This window comes from Delphinapterus leucas, chromosome 5, assembly GCF_059928025.1.
Source record: "Delphinapterus leucas isolate spDelLeu-1000000601 "Yukka" chromosome 5, BTC_Dleu_Yukka2, whole genome shotgun sequence".
Classification (NCBI taxonomy): Eukaryota; Metazoa; Chordata; class Mammalia; order Artiodactyla; family Monodontidae; genus Delphinapterus; species Delphinapterus leucas.
The window spans coordinates 96,664,336-96,686,212 of NC_143133.1; the positions used below are offsets into that span (position 1 = coordinate 96,664,336).

Below are 21,877 nucleotides of genomic sequence, written 5' to 3' on the forward strand. Positions count from 1 at the left end.
CGCTCACCACAACTAGAGAAAAGCCTGCGTACAGCAACAAAGGCCCAATGCAGCCAAAAATAAATAAATACATAAATTAATTAATTAAAAACAAAAAAAAACACCCACCAAAGATACTTATTTTTACTAGCATACCATCAGGGCAACTAGGAAGGCACTTGCAATAAAAGTTTAAAAGCTGTAATTAGAATCTATGGTGTCTTGCCCACTAGTGAAAGAGAGGGAAACCATTCAACCATTAAGAAGAAGAAAAATAATAGGTAAAAGAGGTTTTTAGCCCACAACCCAAAGCAAATGAAATTATATTTATATAATATTTATATTTAATAAGGTAAAATTCCCCATCTAAGTTTCCATGGGTAGAACATATGACAAATATTTATTATAAAGTATTATATTCTTGCTGTACAGTTCAGAAGAGAGATTAAAAACCTGCATCCACTGATTTCCAAAAATCAAAGAGGATCTTCAGGAAAGGTAAAGCAAGAAAAAGACCCAAACCTTGAACACTCCTACTTTGAGGACACTTATTTCCAGAAAACACAGTAAATAAATCAAACCAAGTATTTCTGAGTCTAGTTAAACACCTTTGATTGGAAATGGCGGGTGATTACTAGGTTCAAAGACACTATTTCAATGATTGATATCCCCAGATGAAACAGCTGAGCTTAGATAATGCTCATAATAAAATCTCTGCTAGAGTTACATTTCACATACACCTCCGTCTACTTTCACATTCTTAATTTTAATCATGTACTAAAGAATTCATATGGAAATTTTCTTATTCAACCAGAGATAAAATATTATAATAGCTGTAAGTTTGAGAAACATTTCCTCCCCATACCTCTCCTGTGTTTGGGTTGGAACAGAGAATCTTAGCATCTTTTCCACAGCTCAGCAACAATTCAGGATCCGCCATGCTCCAAGCAATTGCCAAAATCCCCCTATAAGAAACACAAAGAGATGAAGAAATTTTTAATCTTGAGAAAACCAAATTATTTTTCTCTAGGCTTTGGAGACACACACTGCTAAGAGAAGTATAATTTCATATAATCTTTCTGGAAAGCAACTTAGCAATGTGTATGCTCTTTGATCATTACAAAGATACTCAATATAGTATGCAGTGTATGACAGCAAAAAATGAAAACAAATGCCCAATAACACGGACAGCGTAATAATAAATTGCAGATCATCTTTTAAGGAGAAAATATGTAGTTAAAAATTATGCTGTAACCTACTAGAGAATGGATTTGAGGATATGGAGAGGGGGAAGGGTAAGCTGTGACAAAGTGAGAGAGTGGCATGGACATATATACACTACCAAACGTAAAATAGATAGCTAGTGGGAAGCAGCTGCATAGCACAGGGACATCAGCTCGGTGGTTTGTGACCACCTAGAGGGGTGGGATAGGGAGGGTGGGAGGGAGGGAGATGCAAGAGGGAAGAGCTATGGGAACATATGTATATGTATAACTGATTCACTTTGTTATAAAGCAGAACCTAACACACCATTGTAAAGCAATTATACTCCAATAAAGATGTTAAAAAAATTATGCTGTAGAAATCTGTTTCTTATTATTATACACTGTTCACCAATGAAAAAAGGTTAACTCTGTACATACATTTGTATAAAACATATAATTACATTAAATACTTGCATAAATGGGGTTATGTATATATAAGGATATGTACAATAAAAGTTTTACCTATGGATGGGTAGGAAATCTATTTCATGTTTCCTACTCTTTGTTTATACTAACTTTCTACTTTTCATTACTGGAGTAGTTCTCCTATTACATGAGTTTTTTTTTAACTAAAAGGAAACATTTTAAATTTGCCTCACAAAGAAATATTACAGATCTAAATACTAAAGATTTGATTTTATAATTCTTTTTGTGTTTTAATATCCTTTGGATTTTTTATACTAAGTATAAACAGAGTAGTATTTTTGGTAGATATTTTGAAGATTAGCATCCCCTGTAAAAATAAAAAAAACCCTCTATCCCACCATCCAGAAAAAAGTGCTATATAATAGTTTGTTTTTTCTACATTCATGCCTCTGCTGTTTAGAGATGAAAGAAGGAAAGTTAACATTACCAGACCATGAAGAAAAATACTAGAAACTACGATTTAAATACTGGATACTAGAAAATAGTAGAAATACAGCTAGTAGATAACAGGGACTAGAAAAACACTAGAAACTAGAATTACGTTTGTGTATTTCTTAAAACAAAAACATATAATAAATATACAAATTAATAACCTTAAATTTTCCTGAAAACATTACAGTAATTCTAAGATACAGTTTTTCAATTTCCAAAATACAGATAAACTTTATCATCAAAGAATATATTATTTTTATTTTCCCCAAAAGTTGTTTTTAATTTGATGATATTTCTTACAGTCTAAGTCCTCTCAGAATCAGGAAAATACGCTATAGGAAAAGGACCCAAATTATTTAAGAATGCCTTTTGTTTCCAACATTTTATTTTATTTTATTATTTTTCTTCAATATTTTATTTTTTAAGCATTAAAATCTTTGTAAAAATTATAAGGATAGTGTGATATACACCCTTATACTCCTCACCTAGATTCACTGATTTGGCTACATTTACTTTATGTCTTTCTCTTTCTCTCTCTCTACATATATATATTGACCATTTGAGAATTAAATGCAGCTATTATGAGATGTCACTTCTACACTTATCTCTGGGGATAAGAACATTCTCCTATATAATCACAATACAATTACATACTGAAAATATTTATCATTTATATGCAATACTTTAGAGTCCATATTCAACTTTCCCCAATTGTAGCAATAATGAACTTTTATTGTCTCCGCTCTTTAGAATCTAATCATGCATGTCAAAAATTTCAAGGTATGTCAAGAATGCCTTTTTAAAGAAATCAATATCATATTTAATATCACATGTTAAGGAACATTTAGGTTCTTACTAAGTATTAAAATCACTGAATTGTAGAACTGGAAGGGACCTTAAAGATCATATTATCATAATATACTCCAACTCTTGCATTTACGAGAGGGAGAAAATTGAGAACTAGTGAGGTTGATTTGCTCCTGGCACCCAGTATGGTATTCTATCTTGCTAAATTATGACCACTCCTAAAATTGGCAGCAGAATGTAATGTTAAGACCATAGATACTAGGATCAGTATGTATGGGTTGGAAGTCAGCACTTGACTAGTTTTGAGACCTAAGCCAAGCTTATTAGCCTTGCCAAGCTTCAATTTCCAATGTGTAAAATGGGATAATAGTATTTACACCATAGGTTTGTTATGAGCCTAAATCAAGCTAACATTTGAAAGTTTGGGATTAACATATACACACTGCTATATTTAAAACAGATTCCCAACAAGGACCTACTGTATAGCGCAGGGAACTCTGCTCAATACTCTGTAATAAAAGGGCAGGGATTTTTGTCTGTTATATTACTGAATCCTAGCACAGTGCTTGGTACAGAGTACATGTTCAATAAGCAAGTGTTGAATGAGTAAATAAAACCTTACCCAATGTGAGAAAAATATTAAAACGCCTCAGAATCATCCTTTCTTTACAAAGAGCTTATTGAAGCATAATATCTAAACAGGATTACATTCTGACCAGACTCTTTTCTCCTATATAAAGAAGCTCAAGGAGAGGTCACAAACCTTAAGACTTCTCAAAGTGTGTAATTCCACTATGGGGCGGGGGGAGGGAAGGCGGGAAGGGATTTAAAGTTTTAGTTTACATATCCCCAAACAGGAAAGAAGAAAAAAGCCCAAAGTACTTAGAAAGTACTATAACATTAAAAGGGATTTGTTTCTCGTTTAAAAACATTGAACAAATGTGCATGAACTCCCTGGGTACCTGAATATTAATGATAGGAAATGTGCGTAATTACAAACTAAATTTTTTTTTTTTTTTTGGCCACGCTGCGAGGATTGCAGGATCTTAGTTCCCCAACCAGGGATGGAACCCGTGTCCCCTGCAGTGAAAGCACAGACCCCTAACCACTGAACCAGCAGCGAGTTCCCACAAACTAAATTTAATGTTACTAAAACTAACACAAGACAATGCTCATACCTTTTTTAGAGCATCCACACATTTATTAAAATTAAAGGCAGAATGAACCACCTAATTTCTCAAAAATGTTTGCTTTTTAAATTAAGATAAACACTCAGGGAAGAGATATGGGAACATATGTATATGTATAACTGATTCACTTTGTTATAAAGCAGAAACTAACACACCATTGTAAAGCAATTATACTCCAATAAAGATGTTAAAAAAAAAAAAGATAAACACTCAGAAATAAAACAAACTTTTCAATTGTTGCTTGACATTTAATGTTATGGAAGACTCTTGATAAGTATGATGAACCAAATAAAGATCAAACTGTATAAGGTCATGAGTTGTCCCAAAATGTTGTGATATACTAGAATTTTGATCTATTAACTGTTATTTGAAATAAGTAGTGGAAAATCCATTAACACATTTTCATGTTTTTGTGTTATGATTTGATTATCATTTTTTGGTATAGAATATCAGATGACTATTGCTTAAAATAAAAATAAACCATTTACATTGACTTTTACAAGACAGAGACAAAGTAGATTCCCTAATTTAAAAAAATTATCTGGGACTTCCCTGGTGGTGCAGTAGTTAAGAATCCACCTGCCAATGCAGGGGACACGGGTTCAAGCCCTGGTCCGGGAAGATCCCACATGCCACGGAACAACTAAGCCCGTGCGTCACAACTACTGAGTCTGCACTCTAGAGCCCGCGAGCCACAACTACTGAGCCTGTGTGCCACAACTACTGAAGCCCACGCACCTAGAGCCTGTGCTCCACAACAAGAGAAGCCACCGCAATGAGAAGCCTGTGCACTGCAATGAAGAGTAGCCCTTGCTCACCACAACTAGAGAGAAAGCCCGTGCACAGCAAAGAAGACCCAACCAAAAATAACTAACTAACTATATAAGTAAATAAAAAAAATTACCTGATAATTCAAAGTAGCAAGTAAATACATTTTTTAAAATACACAAATTAAGTGTTTTTGGAAGAGCAGCAAGATACCTGGCATGGTTTTCCAGGACACGGAGTGGAGAGGAGGCAAAGCGAAGATCCCACATCTGGATCACTGGTAACCTGTCATCCTCAGAGGCAAGGACCATCTGAGTAGCAACATCAGGATGCCACGCCAACCCAGAGCAATGCATCTGTACATAGTTAAGGCTCACATTTTTATCAGTCATACTATTTTATTTTATTTATTTATTTATTTTTAGTCATACTATTTTATGAAAAGCCAAAATGAACATGAGGAATATGCCATTGTTAAAGCAAACAGTACCAAACATCAGCTCAGGCTTATTAAAAAAAAGAATTCTTATTTATTTAATCATTATTTTAATCTATTTTTATTTATTTAAAATTTCAGTTTATTAAAAAACCCCATACAACTATTAAATTCTATTAAACACTCTTAAACAGTAGTATTAAACATAAAAAGTTTAAAGGTTTTCAATTCAGCCAACCCTTTGATACATAAAATCATTCTGCGCCAGAATAATTCTATACCAAAAATGAGTTCTCCTGTCAAAATTGTAACTAGGGGAAAAGTTTTATATAAATTTAAAATTTAAAACTTTCAGAAAAATTAAAATAGATAAGATTTAAATGACAAAAAAATTCATAACTTTCCTCTATTTCACCATAAAAATCAAGATAAAGTGTCTAAAGCAACAACTACTATTTCAATTTTCACATGGGATAAATTAACATTATTATTGAGAACTACCTGGAAGTTCAGATCCTATTAAGTATTCCAAAAGATGACTGAAATGTTTATTGTATACTTTATTCCACTGAAACTTGTTTTAAAATTTTTGACTCACTGAAAAATAATACCCTGAAGAAACATTCTTGTAAATAATGTTTTTTGTTGTTATTATTGTTGTTTTTAAGTTATATATGTATTCTCTGATTTAGGCAAACTCGTTTTTTTTTAAATGTCCAACTAAACAATGTAATTAAAAACAAATTAACAAAACAAGGCCTAAACTGTGTCTAAATTACTTTATAGCACATGATGACATAATATTAATGAATCTATAAAGCTGAAAATGTAATGTGTTATACAACAGCATATACTGTGTTAAGTGGGAGAACATCAGCTCACTTTAGCAGTACCTAATCAGAAAAGATGAAGCCGGGAGTCTGGAAACTACAGCTTCACAGTCATAAAATTACTAGCAGGGAAAATTTTTACATTCTTGAGAAAGCTAAAGATGAATTAAAAAGTTGCTATAATGCTTTGGAACAGCTAGCAAAGCAAAACAACCAGTATATCATGGAATAACCCCCTTGATTAACCAATCTTTTTCTTCATCATTAATATATCCAGTGTGGTTTAGTAGGAATTTTATTATTTTCCCCAAAGGAAGAAACCTCTCATTCCAACATGATTGGTCCATAAAAAGACAGGATTAGACTTTATAGAAATTTGATTTGTTGCCTACTCTGACAAACTATATAGGAATAGCTACAGCAGGAATAAAACATGTTTGTCACAAATCAATCACAAACTTACCCTGTTACTATGATCACTGACTTTGATGATGGGTTCGTTTTTTCTAAGATCCCACACAGTGGCCCGGCCACTGGGATTGGCTGATGCCAAAATATGCTGAACTTGTCTGTTCCATGCAATGCAGCTGATATCTTCTGGGGGCTATAAGGAATAAACTACTAAAAGCCATTTCTCAATAATAATCAAATTTAACTACAAAATCTAATTCTTTTTAAACACTGGATTACTTAAAAATCGGATCTATTCATTCCCAAAATTTATTTTTATATTTTTAAGTTCTCAACATCATGCAATAGAGTTTAAAGCTCAGGTATATGCCAATTCAAGTATTTTACCTTGTTTATCACCAGGCATTTATTAAGCTCCTGTTACAAACCAAGCGCTGTTTCTTTACTTTGCAACTGCTCCAAGGTAGACAACAGACCACAAAGTAGATGCTGGTCAATATGACAGACATCTAAGCAGAGCAAAAGTTACAACCTAGACCTAGAAAACTATCTTTAATAAATGGTAGGCCACACACTATTATTATGCTACCTTTCTGATTGCCAAAATGTTACGGCCCATTATAATGGCCACTCAAATTGAGTAGTCCATACCAGGGGTCCCCAACCCCCGGACCGGTACTAGTCCACGGCCTGCTAGGAACCAGGCCACACAGCAGGAGGTGAGCGGCCGGTGAATGAGCGAAGCTTCAGCTGATCTGTATCTACAGCTGCTCCCCATTGCTCACATTACCGCCTGAGCTCCACCTCCTGTCAGCATTATGGTGAGTTGTGTAATTATTTCATTATATATTACAACGTAATAATAATAGAAATAAAATGCACAATAAATATAAGGCACTTGAATCATCCCAAAACCACCACCCCCACCCCAGTCCGTGGAAAGACTGTCTTCTGTGAAACCAGTCCCTGGTGCCAAAAAGGTTGGGGACTACTGGTCTATACAACATAAAGAAACTCAAGGAGGCAGGGGGAGGACTGTTCTTTCTCAACTTATTAGAATTACATAAGAAACAGGTTGAGTGTTTTTTTTAAAAATAAGTTTCCTCTCTAGTCTATGATTTTTATTATAAGGTTGGATATTGTTAAGATACCATATTATATAAAATACTATACTATATAAAATATTATACCTAAGAAAATTGTTAAAGACTTGTCTATTTTATTTACTACCATAAGTCTAGTATATCAAACAGTGTCTGGCAGATGGTAAGTGCTAAATAAATATTTACTGTTGAAGGATTCACTGATACTCTAAAGAAACATATTTATTAATACTTTACTATGTTTGAGGAAAATCAGTGACATTTAAAAACTGATTTTAAACAAATATATTCTGTATGAAAAAAACAAAGTGTAGAAAAACTGATTTTGGTTCTTTTGATTACATTGAAATCAATGTAATACCTGCGTTTTGGCTCCTGGTGTCATTGGAGTTGCAAAATTGTTTAAATCCCAAATGTAGATTTCAGATTCATTAGCACCAGAGGCCACCAGATTAGTCTGTAATAAGAAACAATTAACAACTAAATAGCACTTACAAATAATTAAGAGAACTCAGAATAATCCAATTCAGGGCTGGAAAGACCTGTCTGTTTTAAGGCACATAATTTTTCTAATTAAAAAAGCAAAATGCATGAATTCCTAAAAACTATGCATAACAATCTGAAATGTATATAGTTTTTTAAAGAAACATTATAAAATTCTATTAAACTAAAAAGACAATACATCTACTGACATTTTAATATAAGACATTAAAAAGTAATTGCATGGATAAATTCTTAATTATGCAACTATATGGGCATTACTGCTTGTGGTTTGCATCTCTGGAAGGGGCCCTGTTGTGGGAGACAAAAATAAGTCACCAATTATTGCTTCAGACAAATAGCCAAATCCTAAAATAATGGCATCTATCTCAGGATACCTCAAAGCCAGCCTCTGGAGCTGGACCAAGATAGGGCTAGTAAAATCTCTTGTCTTAAATCCTCACATATTTACGTATTAAAAAATTTCTTTTATTGAAGTATAGTTGATTTACTTCAATTAAAAAAATATAGTTGTTTTAGTTTCTGGTGTACAGCAAAGTGATTCAGTTATATAATCATATTCTTTTCCATTATGGTTTATTACAGGATATTGAATATAGTTCCCTGTGCTATACAGTAGGACCTTATTGTTTATCTATTTTATATATAGTAGTTTGTATCTGCTAATCCCAAACTCCTAATTTAGCCCTCCCCTAGCCCTTTCTCCTTTGGTAACCATAAATTTGTTTTCTATGTTTGTCCTCACGTATTTACATTTCATTTATGCTTAATCTTGTTACATTTCGTTTATGTTCAATCTAGTTCCTGGTGGCACAATTTTAGGGTCAAAAAGACCCTAAAATTGTGATATGAAGTACAGGAAGATAATGAGGTTCATATACTGACCTTCATCCTTTACTGTTCACTCTCATTAATACTTCTATAAACAACTGACATATAACTATGAAAACAGAGGAATTCTGGTAGTAGCCACCTATGATACAAGACACTAACCAAAAATCAGCAGCTGTTTAATCCAATTAACAAAGGAATTAGCTATCTAATCTAAAGAGTAGACACAGAAATGAAGAAGTTAGGGTTTCTATATTTCTATACGCAAAGTATCTATAATACAAGAAAAATAACTATTTTAAACTTTCTTAATATTCAGGCTTCCCTGGTGGCGCAGTGGTTGAGAGTCTGCCTGCCGATGCAGGGGACACGGGTTCGTGCCCCGGTCTGGGAAGATCCCACATGCCGCGGAGCGGCTGGGCCCGTGAGCCATGGCCGCTGAGCCTGCGCGTCTGGAGCCTGTGCTCCGCAACGGGAGAGGCCACAACAGTGAGGGGCCCACGTACCGCAAAAAAATAAAAAATTAAAAAAAAAAATAAAAAAAAAGATAATATTCATTTTCTGGTTATACTCAAGTATCCTAATAATTCAAGATCTTTATTTATTTATTTTTAAAATTTATTTATTTTTGGCCGTGTTGGGTCTTCATTGTTGCATGCTGGCTTTCTCTAGTTGCAGCGAGTGGGGGCTACTCTTTGTTGTGGTGCGCGGGCTGCTCACTGCAGTTGCTTCTCTTTGTTGCAGAGCACGGGATCTAGGCACATGGGCTCAGTAGTTGTGGCGCACGGGCTGAGCTGCTCCGCGGCACGTGGGATCTTCCCGGACCAGGGATCGAACCCATGACCCCTGCATTGGCAGGTGGATGTTCAACTGCTGCACTACCAGGGAAGCCCTTGAACCCTCCATTCTTCAAACAAATACACTCACTCATCAATCTGCACAGGCACAGTTTTAGTTTTCAATTCCAAGACTGAGGCACAGCAGATTCATATACTTATATAAAATAAGCAGCACATTATCTCAAGAATTAAGAATAAATGTCAAAAGTCTAACCTGGAAAATGTTCACATCCAAGGCTCTCACTGGGCCAGTATGTTTGTCATTCTGGGCAATCACAACTTCCTTATCACCAGCTATAATTTTAGAAGGATCATAAAGAATAATATTTCCATTTTCACCACCTGCAATCAGAACTCCAGAGACATCTCCTTTGGAATCCATCTTATGAGGCCCCCAAATCAACTTGTGGTACCTTTAAGAGAAAATGAGCAAAATAACTCTTTTTTGAAGTCAAATAAATGTAGAAAAGAATCTGAAATTATACATTTAATTGTTTTCATAAATACTTCAAAAACACTGCTTCTCCTCTATTTCTGGTAACTGCATAACTTGGTGAAATGGCATTTTAGTTTTTATTTATACTCATACATACATGTTTCATTTTGTAATCTTAAAGAGTATAAAAACTCTTTTGTAGAGCTAATATGACAAAGTACACTTGATTTGTGTGTCAAAAGATATGAGCTTAAGAATGGTTTTACCATTTAGAATCTGTGAGACCCTAAGCCAGTTACTTTGGTTCATTTATAAAATAGAGCTAATCAACCACCTCCCTGATTTTACTTGACTACAGAAGTACTCACTAACAAATTACCTGTTAAACCGTAAAGGAGTTAAGGGAGTCATCTGAAATTTTCTAAGAAAAATAATGTATTCTGAGAGTAGAAAAGTGACATCAAAATTATGTCTACTATGACAAGTACCCCATTGGTGGAGAATAAAAGATTATGGTTTGGCAAGGTGGCAGCGTGGAGATATACAAGACAAATGGTGGTGAGGAGAAAAACTGCTAGACGAAAGGTATCTGGGGTTCCCATCACAGTGGGAGGGCTTGGAAGACTATGGGAGGTCCCATGAGACTCCATCATCTGAACTGTATTGTTAGCTAAGGTAAAATTCTTCCCCAAAACTTGCCAAGCTATTAAGGCAATAAAGCATATTTTACTACTCAAAGAAAAGTGTCCTTCTCTGCATTATAATACAGCTTAAGTACTTGGAAAGGTGATCTAAACACCTATTGTATCAGAAATCATGTCAATAAAATTCTCTGTGAAATGTATTTTTAAATATAGATAAGTACAAGGGGAAAAAAAAAACCAACCTCCATTCAGGGAAAATCACTATTAACATCTTAATATTCATCCAACTACTCCTTTTTCTAGTCGTACCTACCTTTTTTTTGTAAACAGGTGAGATAAAGGAGATAAAAGAAAGTAACTCAACTATATCATAAGAAAAAAATACTACAAACTAGAGCCTCTCCTTCCTATCCTACACATAACAGTCAGTAGTAAAAAATTCAATAAAACAGATAGACACTTCTTTTGCTTCCGTAGAAATGCACTCATATATTTTTTCACAAAATATTTCACGTCATTGATAGTACTCCTTACAGTTTCTAATAATGGAACATTTGTAGACACACTAGGCATCAACCACAACATATAACTGAATAATCATGTGAATTTAAAGTTGAATCTCATACCTGTGAGAAGAGGAGAAAGTGGCACAAGATTTCATATCCAAGGACGGATCAGAAAGGTCTAATTCAAATATCTCAAGAGAAGCACTGGTACTAAATGTTGCATCCAATTGTTGAGCAGATGTTCCTACAGAAAATACATTTATGGTAACTACACATGCAAAAATAAAAGACTCAGAGAAAACCATACAAAATAATGCACACTTTTCAATTATCTCACTCATGAACGCTGCACTAGTGGTTGAAATCTCAGCACATACACCACTGAGCAGATGCTTAAATTACTATAGCAATAAGATTCTGATGCAAGGCTCAGAGATGATGTTTGTACGAGTGGGTAGTGAAGATAATTTTTTAAGCCTACAGATATTTTAAAACCTCTCTGTATAAACAGCCCCATGCTTATAGTTACAAATGATATAACTCCAACTCTTTTTATATAAAAATGCTAGCATCAAAACTGTTCTTCATTCATTCAAACTGATATTTTATTAACTTTTTTACATGTTATCTATTGTGCTTAATACTGGAGGAATAAAGATAAAGCACAATTCTATGAAGTGGGGAAGACACTCTAAATGTAACAGACCATGATTAATGCTATGATGTACAAGCACAGAACTCAGCTGATCCGAAGGTTGGACATTATCTCGCCAGGGAAGGAGAGACTTTCTAGGAGATGAAGCTTGAACTGAATTTTAAAGGACAAGTGTAAATAAGTCAGATGCGGAAGAGAAGGAATTAGGTGACTCATACTATCTTCTCTCTGTTGAGCTTACCTGTAGCTAGGTAAATGGGATGATTCTGGGCAGGGCTCCATGCCTGCATGGCTGTACGATCTATTTCCTTTAACTTCATCCTGCTAAAGAGAATATTTCACACAGAAATATAATAAACATGTAATATGGAACAAAGAAACTTTTTTTTACATAGAAATATACTAGACAAACCAATACATCATTAGTAGTGCTGGAATGCCAGTAAGTCAAATTGGTCTACGTATCATTTGTTGGGAAATGTTCAATATTAGAAAGAAGAGAAACTTGTTAAATTATTTTGAGACAAATATAGGGCTATTCTAACTGTTTACAGATTATAGCTCTTCAGTTGAAAAATCAGTCTGGAAAGAAACCTGCAAAAACAGGGACAGTATTTGGTTAATTAATCTTGGTACACAATATGTTTCTCAGACAAGACAATATGGGTGGCAGTATATCAGGGGTAAGAGACGGCACATAATAAACAAAGTGCATCTTCCTGGAGCAGGATTACTCAACAATAAGAGCAGTTTGAAAAATTAATTTAAATTAAAACAGGCTAACACAGAGGAGAATAAAGCAAACCCTCAGATTTGATAAAGATAAAGCACAAAATTTTTTTTGAATGGTCACTCCAAGTTACAAACCCACATGCCATTATTTTATATATTCTCTGTTAAAGTTACTCTGGTAGAAGAATTCAGGAGGTACTGTGCTATAGCATTAAAAAAAAATTTGTTATTTTACATAAATGCATTCACATGGCATACTATTCCACTGTAAGATGTACCATAATTTAATTACTTAGTCTGCTACTGATGAACACCTGAGCTGTTTCTAATCTTTTGCTATTTTTACAAACAATGCTGAAATGAATGGCCATATATACGTGTTATTTCATTCATGGGCAAGGAAAGCTGTAGATTTCCAGAGGTAAAACTGATGCATTAAAGGATAAAAGTAATTTTAATTTTGATGGATACTCCCAAGTTGCCCGCCATGGCAACTGTACCTTTTCATACTCCCAAGAGTAATCCATAAGGAGCTGCTGCCCTACAGACCTTCCAGGGTAACCAGCACAATAGGTGAAAAATGTTAGCTCTGGATAGTTGTAATTTGCATTTCTCATACTATAAATAACGTTGAACATCTTTTTTTATATGGTTATGGGTCATCCATATTTCCTTCTCTGTCACCTTTTCTGTCTATTCTTGTCTATATCATTTGCCCATTTTTCTATTAGGCTATCAGACTTTATCTTTGATTTTGCTTATTTTTTTTACCTTTCACAAAATTTCCATTTTTTAAAAATAGATTTTATTTATTACAGCAGTTTCAGGTTCACAGAAAATTTGAGTGAGAAGTATAGAGAGTTCCCACATACCTCCCTCCCTTGCCCTCTTGCCTCCCAAACGCAGCCTCCCCACTCATCAACATCTTGTACAGCGCAGTGGTATATTTGTTACAATCAATGAATCAACACTGACACATCATTATCAACCAATGTCTATCGCTTCCACTAGGATTCACTCTTTGTGTTGTACATTCTATGGGTTTTGACAAATGTATAATCCACCGTTTTAGTATCATTCAGAAGCTTCCCTGCCCTAAAAACTCTCTTGTGCTCCACCTATTCATCCCTCTCTTCCTCTGTCCCTCCTCTTCCCTCCCTCCCTGGTAACCACTGATCTTTTTTACTGTCTCCATAGTTTTGCCTTTTCCCCGAACATCATTTAGTTACAATCATACAACATGTAGCCTTTTCAGATTGGTTTATTTCACTCAGCAATAGGCATTTAAGGCTCCTCAACGTCTTTTTGTGACTTGATAGCTCATTTCTTTTTAGCACTGAAAAAATATTCCATTGTATCAGTGTACCATGATTTTTATTTTTTTACAGTCAAATTTCTCACTTTAAAAAAACTGGTTTCTGAATTTTGATTAGTTAGAAAAGGCTTTCTGCATGCTACAGTTATGAAGACATTCATCAATAGTTTTCTTCTAGCAAATTCATTTATGGCTTCTTTTTTTTTTTTTTTTTGCGGTACACAGGCCTCTCACTGTCGTGGCCTCTCCCGTTGCGGAGCACAGGCTCCGGACACACAGGCTCAGCGGCCATGGCTCACAGGCCCAGCTGCTCCGCGGCATATGGGATCTTCCCGGACCGGGGCACGAACCCGTGTCCCCTGCATCGGCAGACGGACTCTCAACCACTGCGCCACCAGGGAAACCCTACTTTTTTTTTTTAAACTAAACTTCAGAATAGTTTTTGTCTAATTCCAGAAGAAAAAAAGAACGTTAGTGTTTTTTATTGAACCTGTACCCAAATTAGTAAATTAATTTATGGAGAACTGACACAATGCTGAATCTTCCTATCAAGAACTTGGTGTCTTTTGATTTAAGCCTTCTTTTTTATCTTTCAGTATCGTTTGAAATTTTTTTGATATATTGGGTTTGCTTACTCCTAAGTATTTTCTTTTGTTTGTTTGTAAATGTGGCTTTTTTCCCTTCCATTATAATGTCTATGTTCTTATCGTTATATGAAGGCTAATGATTTCTTTACATTCATTTTTAATTCTGCTATCTTATTGAATTCTCTTCTTGAAGTAGTGCTTCAGTAGATTCTGTTGGGTTTTCCACATATACACTCATACCATGTGCCAACAGTGACAGTTATTTCCTCATTTCAAATTGTCATTCCTCTGATATCTTTCTCTTGTGTGAGCTAGCCAGTACTAATAGTACCATATTCAAGAGTAGTGATAACAGCGATATTTTTGTCTTGTTTTGTTCTTCAGTGAGAAAGCCTATTGTATCACCATTGAGCATGGTTTTGGAATTTGAGATATACATACATATATTTTTGTGTGTATATATACATATATACACACGTTTATATCTGTACAATATACATATATATACAAATATATATATGGAAATGGCCAATGATTACTGTTTTACTGAATGCTATTCATAAAGACTGGGTGTTGAATTTTGTCAAATGCTTTTTCATTAGGTAATTGGAGATGATCATATGATTTTTCTCCCTAGGTCTACCAATAAAACAAATTACACTAACAGATTTCCTAATATTGAACCATCTTTTCATATGCTGAATAAACTTCTCTTGACCATGATGTATTGTTCTACTACTGTGCTGCTAGATTTTGTTTGTTTAAAAGTTTCACTCCTAGAGCCTTAAGTGAGATTCAATCGATAGTTTTCTCCTTTTGTACAGTCTTTGTCAGGTTTTGGTATCAATGTTATACTTGCTTCATAACAAATGTGGGAGTTTTTCTATGTTCTGGAACACTTTCAAAAACAGCATTGGAATTACTGGGTCTTTAAAGATTTAACAGAATTCTCCTGTGAAACATCTGGGTCTGGTGCTTTTTGGGGGAAAGTACTCCTTTGGTAATTTTCTCTATTTCTTCTATGGATATTGATCTATTTGAAATTTTAAAAAATTAATTAATTAATTAGGCTGCATTGGGTCTTCGTTGCTGTGTGCAGGCTTTCTCTAGTTGTGGCGAGTGGGGGGTACTCTTCGTTGTGGTGCGCAAGCTTCTCACAAGGTGCGGTGGCTTCTCTTGTTGCAGAGAACGGGCTCTAGGCATGCGGGCTTCAGTAGCTGTGGCATGCAGGCTCAGTAGTTGTGGCACACAGGCTTAGCTGCTCTGTGGCATGTGGGATCTTCCCGGACCAGGGCTCAAACCCGTGTCCCCTGCATTGGCAGGCGGATTCTTAAACACTACGCCACCAGGGAAGTCCTGAATTCTCTTTATTCAAGGTCATTTTTTGAAAATTACATTTTCCTATGATATTCCTTTATTTTATTTTTTTTACAATCTTCTATTTGTTTAGACTCAAACATAGACTCATGATTCTTTTATTCAATGTTATTATTTTTTAATATTTATTTATTTATTTGGCTGTGCCAGGTCTTAGTTGCAGCATGTGGGATCTTTGTTGCAGCATGGGGGATCTGTAGTTGCGGCACGCAGAATCTTTTTTTAGTTGTGGCATGTGGGATCTAGTTCCCTGACCAGGGATGAAACCCGGGCCCCCTGCATTGGGAGCTCAGAGTCTTAACCACTGGACCACCAGAGAAGTTCCCCATAATTCTTTTAATTTGTGCTGTGTATGGTGATTAGTCCTTATTTATTAAGAATATTTGTGTTTTGTTTTCTCCTACCCTCCTTTTAAAAATTAACTTAGCTACTGATTTGCTTACTGAGTATTTACAAACAGCCAAATTTTGGATTTACTTATTCTACTTTTCTTGTTTTTGAATTCATTAATTTCTGCATTTATTTTTATTAATTCCTTCCTTGTACCTTCTTTTGGTTTACTTTGTTCTTTTTCTAACTTTTTAGTTAAATGCTTCACTTACCCATTTTTATTATTTCTTTAGGCTTTGAATTTTCTCTGCACACTGCTTTAACTGGATCCTATACATTACTAGTGTTTTCATCATTATGATCACCCATTTTACAATTTCCATTTGTATTCTCCATTGATGCAACAGTTTGAATTTAATATCCAAGTGGAGGGGCCTTTATTTTTACTGCATTGTGATTTTTCTGTACTATTTCTTCTTTATGAAATTTATGTAAGTTTTCTTTGGGGCCTATGCAAGTTTTTGTGAATGTTCCAGAAGACCTAAAAAGAAGGGGTGCTCTGTTTTCAGAGTTCAATATATGTTAATCAAGTCTACCCTACTGACTTAATTGTTTAAGTCTTCTATATCCTTATTATTATTTTTTTCCCCACTTGATCTGTCCTGGATCAAGAACAGCAAATTAAAAGTATCCTGCTACTAGTGCATTTGTGCCTATTTCTCCTGGTATCTCCTAAAACTTGCTTTATGAAAGTTACTTTGTTATTCAGTACATAGTTACATATTTACATATTGAATACATAGGTAGACAGATATTCACAATGCTAAATGTTCACTGTCAAATACATATTTTAGCTTTACAGGATATTTTTCAACTTAAATAATGCCTTTGGGCCTGAATTTCACTTTGTCTCATATTGAGATCAACAGCCTAGCTTTCTTTTTATTTGCCTTTATGTGTGCTCTTTGGCCTTTTCAACTTCTGAACCATTTTGTTTTCCCTGGCTATCTTGAATACAGTGAAAAAAAATCAGGTTTTGCTTAGTGATCCAATTTGAAAATTTTTTAATAGATTAGCTAATAAATGTATTTAAAATTTACTGATATGACAGAAATGGTTACTCTCATTTCTATCATAGTCTGCTATGTTTGGCTTTATAATGTTAAAAAATGTCTTTCACTGTTATCTATTTTTGTGTGTGTATTTTTAATTTTTTTGATAATTAGAGTGATTTGTATTTTTGTTCTAGTATATGTTTCTGGTTCCATCTTTGTTACTATAATTTTAAATAATTTCACTTAGTACTATTAATCCTCTATTTCTTTACACAGTTAACTACTATGAGCACTAACAAAATTAGCTTATATAATCTTACTGCCTCTCTTGCATCACACAGTTATAATCACAGTATTATCTTTCTCAGTGTTTACCTTTGTACTGCTAAATATGCTTATACTTCTACTAACTGATTTGTCAGCTTTAAATGATGTTCTTTGACTCCTAGCCATTATAGATTAGGCAATCCACAAACTTATTCTACATCCAATTTTCTTCTTACTTCCCAGTTCTCTTAATTTTTTACTTTTACGACCAATTCCTACATCATCAGATATTTAACATGTACATTTTATTCTTTCTTCCTTATTCCTACTTTTGTTTTAGCCTCAGGTCTATTGTAGTTAAATATACTCAATGTTCTCCAACAGTACTCTTGCCAGTTTTCTTACTCATCTCTGGAGGATGAAGTTCATCCTCTAACAGTTTCCTTAAGAGGGCCTTAGACTAAAAACATGCCCTGAGTCTTACATGTCCAAATTGTTTATACTTGATGAACATTTTACAGATAATAAAATGAAGGCACAGAAAGATTAAATAATTTGAAAACACTAGCAAGGGGCAGAGCCAAGATTTGAACTCAGAAGTTTAGCTCCAGAGTCCAAGCTCTTACTTGTTATTACAACAAGCTCAAGTATTCAATTTTAATCATAGAAGAAATATTAACATTTAGGAGAAATAATGAATGGCAAAGAAACTACAATGCATGATGAAATTAAGGGAAGAAGACATGTATTTTAGAAACAGCCTACTTTAGGCAAAAGTGGATAGAAGGTTGAATTACACAGCTTAGGGGCAGGGCCTCTGGAGTTAATCCTCAACTTGAATACTGGGTCTGTTACTTTTGACACCGTCGACACATCACTTGACCTCTCTGAGCCCCAATTCCTACCTACCTTTGTAAGATGGGGTTAAGAGTGATTACCTTAGGGGATACTGTGAGGTTGAAATGAGATAATGTATTTTACAGAGGTCCAAACACAAATTAAAATGTGTTTTGTTTTGTTTGTTTGTTTTTTGCGGTACGCGGGCCTCTCACTGTTGTGGCCTCTCCCGTTGCGGAGCACAGGCTCCGGACGCGCAGGCTCAGCAGCCATGGCTCACAGGCCCAGCCGCTCGGCGGCATGTGGGATCTTCCCGGACCGGGGCATGAACCCGTGTGCCCTGCATCAGCAGGCGGACTCTCAACCACTGCGCCACCGGGGAAGCCCTAAAATGTGTTTTAATATGCTAACTACTTTAAAGATTATTACTATCATGAGATTAATCAAGGAAACTGCACATCTAGTTTCCTAAGATTATTGTGAAGAAAAAAATGAAAAAAAAATCCCAATTTTCTAAGAAGTGAAAAAGAGGCCTATTTTCTTTATATGAAATGCCCTCTTTTTCTTCTCAGCCAATTGTCTTTAATAATAAGTTCAAATCCCAGGTCCTTCATGAAATCTGCCCTACTGGTCCAATCCACACTGATCTAAATAGTCTCTTAACTCTTTAACATTAGTCTGTACCACGCTTCAAGCATCTTACAATAAAGTGTCTTATTTACCTTAATAAAACTTTTTAACATTCTATTAGTACATACTTTCCCATTGCCTGTTTTACCAACTGTCTCATATGTCATCTTGTCTCACCAAATCGACAAATACTGTCATTTTTTCAATCAAGTGTTACAGCTTTTACCCTTTTTGGACTCAAAATTGCTTAGCACAGACTGAGATACACAGTTTTGCTTGACTGATTTTGAATGTCTGTATTTATGGGAATACAAAAAGACTGATGAGCTAGAAAGACCAATTTCAAGTAAAATATTTAATTTTTAAATTCTTCACTGTTTAAAACTTAACTTATTTAAAAAATAGGGGAAAGTACTAAAGTGCCTTTAGAATAATTTCTAAAAGTGAAAACAAAATAGCTACATATATAAAAAGTTTTTTAAAAACCAAATTGAATATAATTACAGTATCTTTAGGAGTAAAGATACAACAAGGGCTACTGAATTCATGAACACTTAGTTAATGTGTAACATTTACTGAGAGAGAGAGAGACGAATTCACAAGAACATAAAATGGTTAAGTAGGAATTCAAAGCATTTATAAAGTCTATTTCTTGGCCTTAGTACTCAATGTTCCACCAGAAGCAGTTCCACTTATGAACCTGTAATGAACATAAGGCTTAAATACCATTGTTTAAAAAAACATCAAATCACTCTACTACAAATAGCCTAGAACTACATTAAGCGGTCTGAATCTAATTAGACAAGAATACCATAAACTACATGTCATTCTCAAAACTATTAAGAATACTATGGAAATACAGCTTCATCTAGATACATGTGTATTTCCTCTTAAAAATGACCATTTAGTTGTAACTAGTTTTCTTGAAAATATGAAGAAAGAAGTCTTAGATTAAAACGTGTATTTCCCAAGTGAGACTTGCTTTAAAAACTTTGTGTAATTTTTTTCAATATTGTATGTGATTAGAATTCATGCTATGTAGATTTGTTTCATTCAAGACTATTTTACACAGAACATAGTTGTGAAAATATTAAAAGAAAATTGTGAGGACAATGGTTTGTTTACATATACCCCCTATAAGACAACATCTATAGCACAGCAGTTAAAAGTATGGAGACTAGAGCCGACATCCTTGGTTTAAATCCCAGCTTCACCATGTCCTAGCTCTGACTTTAAGCATGTAACTTTATCTATGTGTGTCATGGCTAACCATTTGGTAAAATAACTGTAATAAAAGTACACCATAGGTTTGTTGTGAGAATTCACAGAGAACAGTCCCTGGCACCTGGTCAATCAATGATTGTAAATGGCAGCTAATACAAAAGTCACAATTTAAAATGTTTACCCCAGTGAATCTTCAAAAGAATACATCTACTGAAGAAAATATATGATCCAGAAAACTTTTATTTATTCATCCAAGTTTGTCTCCACAGCAATTGTGTGCAGTTAAGTGAAAACTTTTCTTTCTGCATTTTCTAAACACTAATTTTGTGAAGCAACACTAAAACCCAACAGTACTATTCTCTAAAAAAATACCAACCTTACAAAGCTACATATAGAGCTGACCTAAACCAGAAAGTAAAGAGTGCAAGAGGTAACAGAACTGGAAACTCTGACTCCTAAACCAGGAATATAATCCCTAGCTGCCACTGTCTTTAGTAAAAATCCATCTTGTGTGGGCAAAATACCTCATTATGGGTGGGCACATTTGTTCTAGAGAATTTGTTTAATGTTATTGATGTTCTAGGCTCATCTCACTCAACAAAAACCAAATCAAAGAAGCAACTGTGCATTGGTGAACTAAATGGAGTCACACTTATCTGCAGTCTTAATAAAACTTTCTGAGCTGAAATTAACTTATTTAAGAATGACAACACTTCTAAAGACAATTGAAAAATCAATTTAATAATATCAACTTACAAGAATCTTTAATTTGGGATTTGTAAACCTCACGAAAATATACAGAAAATCCTATCCGTGTGTATATGTGCATTTTTTTAGGAAGATGATCCAATGGTTTCATCAGATCCTTAAAACAGTGGAATCCCAAAAGGTTGAGAATCATTGCTCTTTACAGTCTACAAAAATTTCTTTCCGTTCTTATGCTATTAGTTTCAGAAAAGAACTTACTTATATACAATTAAGGAATATAATTGTAAATCCACTCAAAATCTCACATTTCCTAAGTAAACTTAGATGTGTGTAACAGAAATTCACAACAACAAAAACAGTTCAACTTATCCAAAAGTTCTTAGAGTCTACGAAACTTTCCCAGAGCTGTAATTAAGGGACAATGAGAAACCAGGAGCACAGAAGAACCACTAAGAAAAGGTAAGTAAACTTTAGCCAACTCTAGAACAATCGTTATGTACTGAAAACTTAAGACAGCATGAAACAAGGACGAGGCTCATAATTACTGATTAAATAGAGTTACAGTTGCCCAGAAAGACAATCAAATTTCAGTTTTCTGTGGTTAGAAAGACAGTTTAGGAGGAAGGATTTGTCACCATCAATGCAACTTCAGAATGACCTAGGTAAAATTAGTTCCTTGCGCTCACGGAAAAGTTTATAATGCTCGTAAACCCAGGCAGTATTAACCCCGTAATTTAACCTCGTATAATAGTAACT

General features: G+C 34.5%; 1 protein-coding gene across 27 annotated transcripts in view; it reads right to left on the reverse strand.

Annotated features, from left to right (window-relative positions):
* SEC31A (SEC31 homolog A, COPII component) overlaps window positions 1–21,877 on the reverse strand; it is a 73,917-nt gene that overhangs the window by 41,414 nt on the left and 10,626 nt on the right. For 24 of the 27 annotated variants that reach the window (XM_089912143.1, XM_089912140.1, XM_089912139.1 and 21 more), the window contains 7 exons: window positions 12,301–12,383; window positions 11,525–11,648; window positions 10,033–10,231; window positions 8,009–8,104; window positions 6,597–6,737; window positions 5,081–5,223; window positions 845–944 (listed from right to left, as the gene is read on the reverse strand). In XM_089912143.1, the coding sequence (XP_089768269.1) occupies window positions 845–944; window positions 5,081–5,223; window positions 6,597–6,737; window positions 8,009–8,104; window positions 10,033–10,231; window positions 11,525–11,648; window positions 12,301–12,379 (882 nt within the window). In that variant the 5' untranslated portion in view covers window positions 12,380–12,383. The remainder of the gene's footprint in view (window positions 1–844; window positions 945–5,080; window positions 5,224–6,596; window positions 6,738–8,008; window positions 8,105–10,032; window positions 10,232–11,524; window positions 11,649–12,300; window positions 12,384–21,877) is intronic. The other 3 variants (XM_089912151.1, XM_089912150.1, XM_089912149.1) reach the window with 1 other exon arrangement.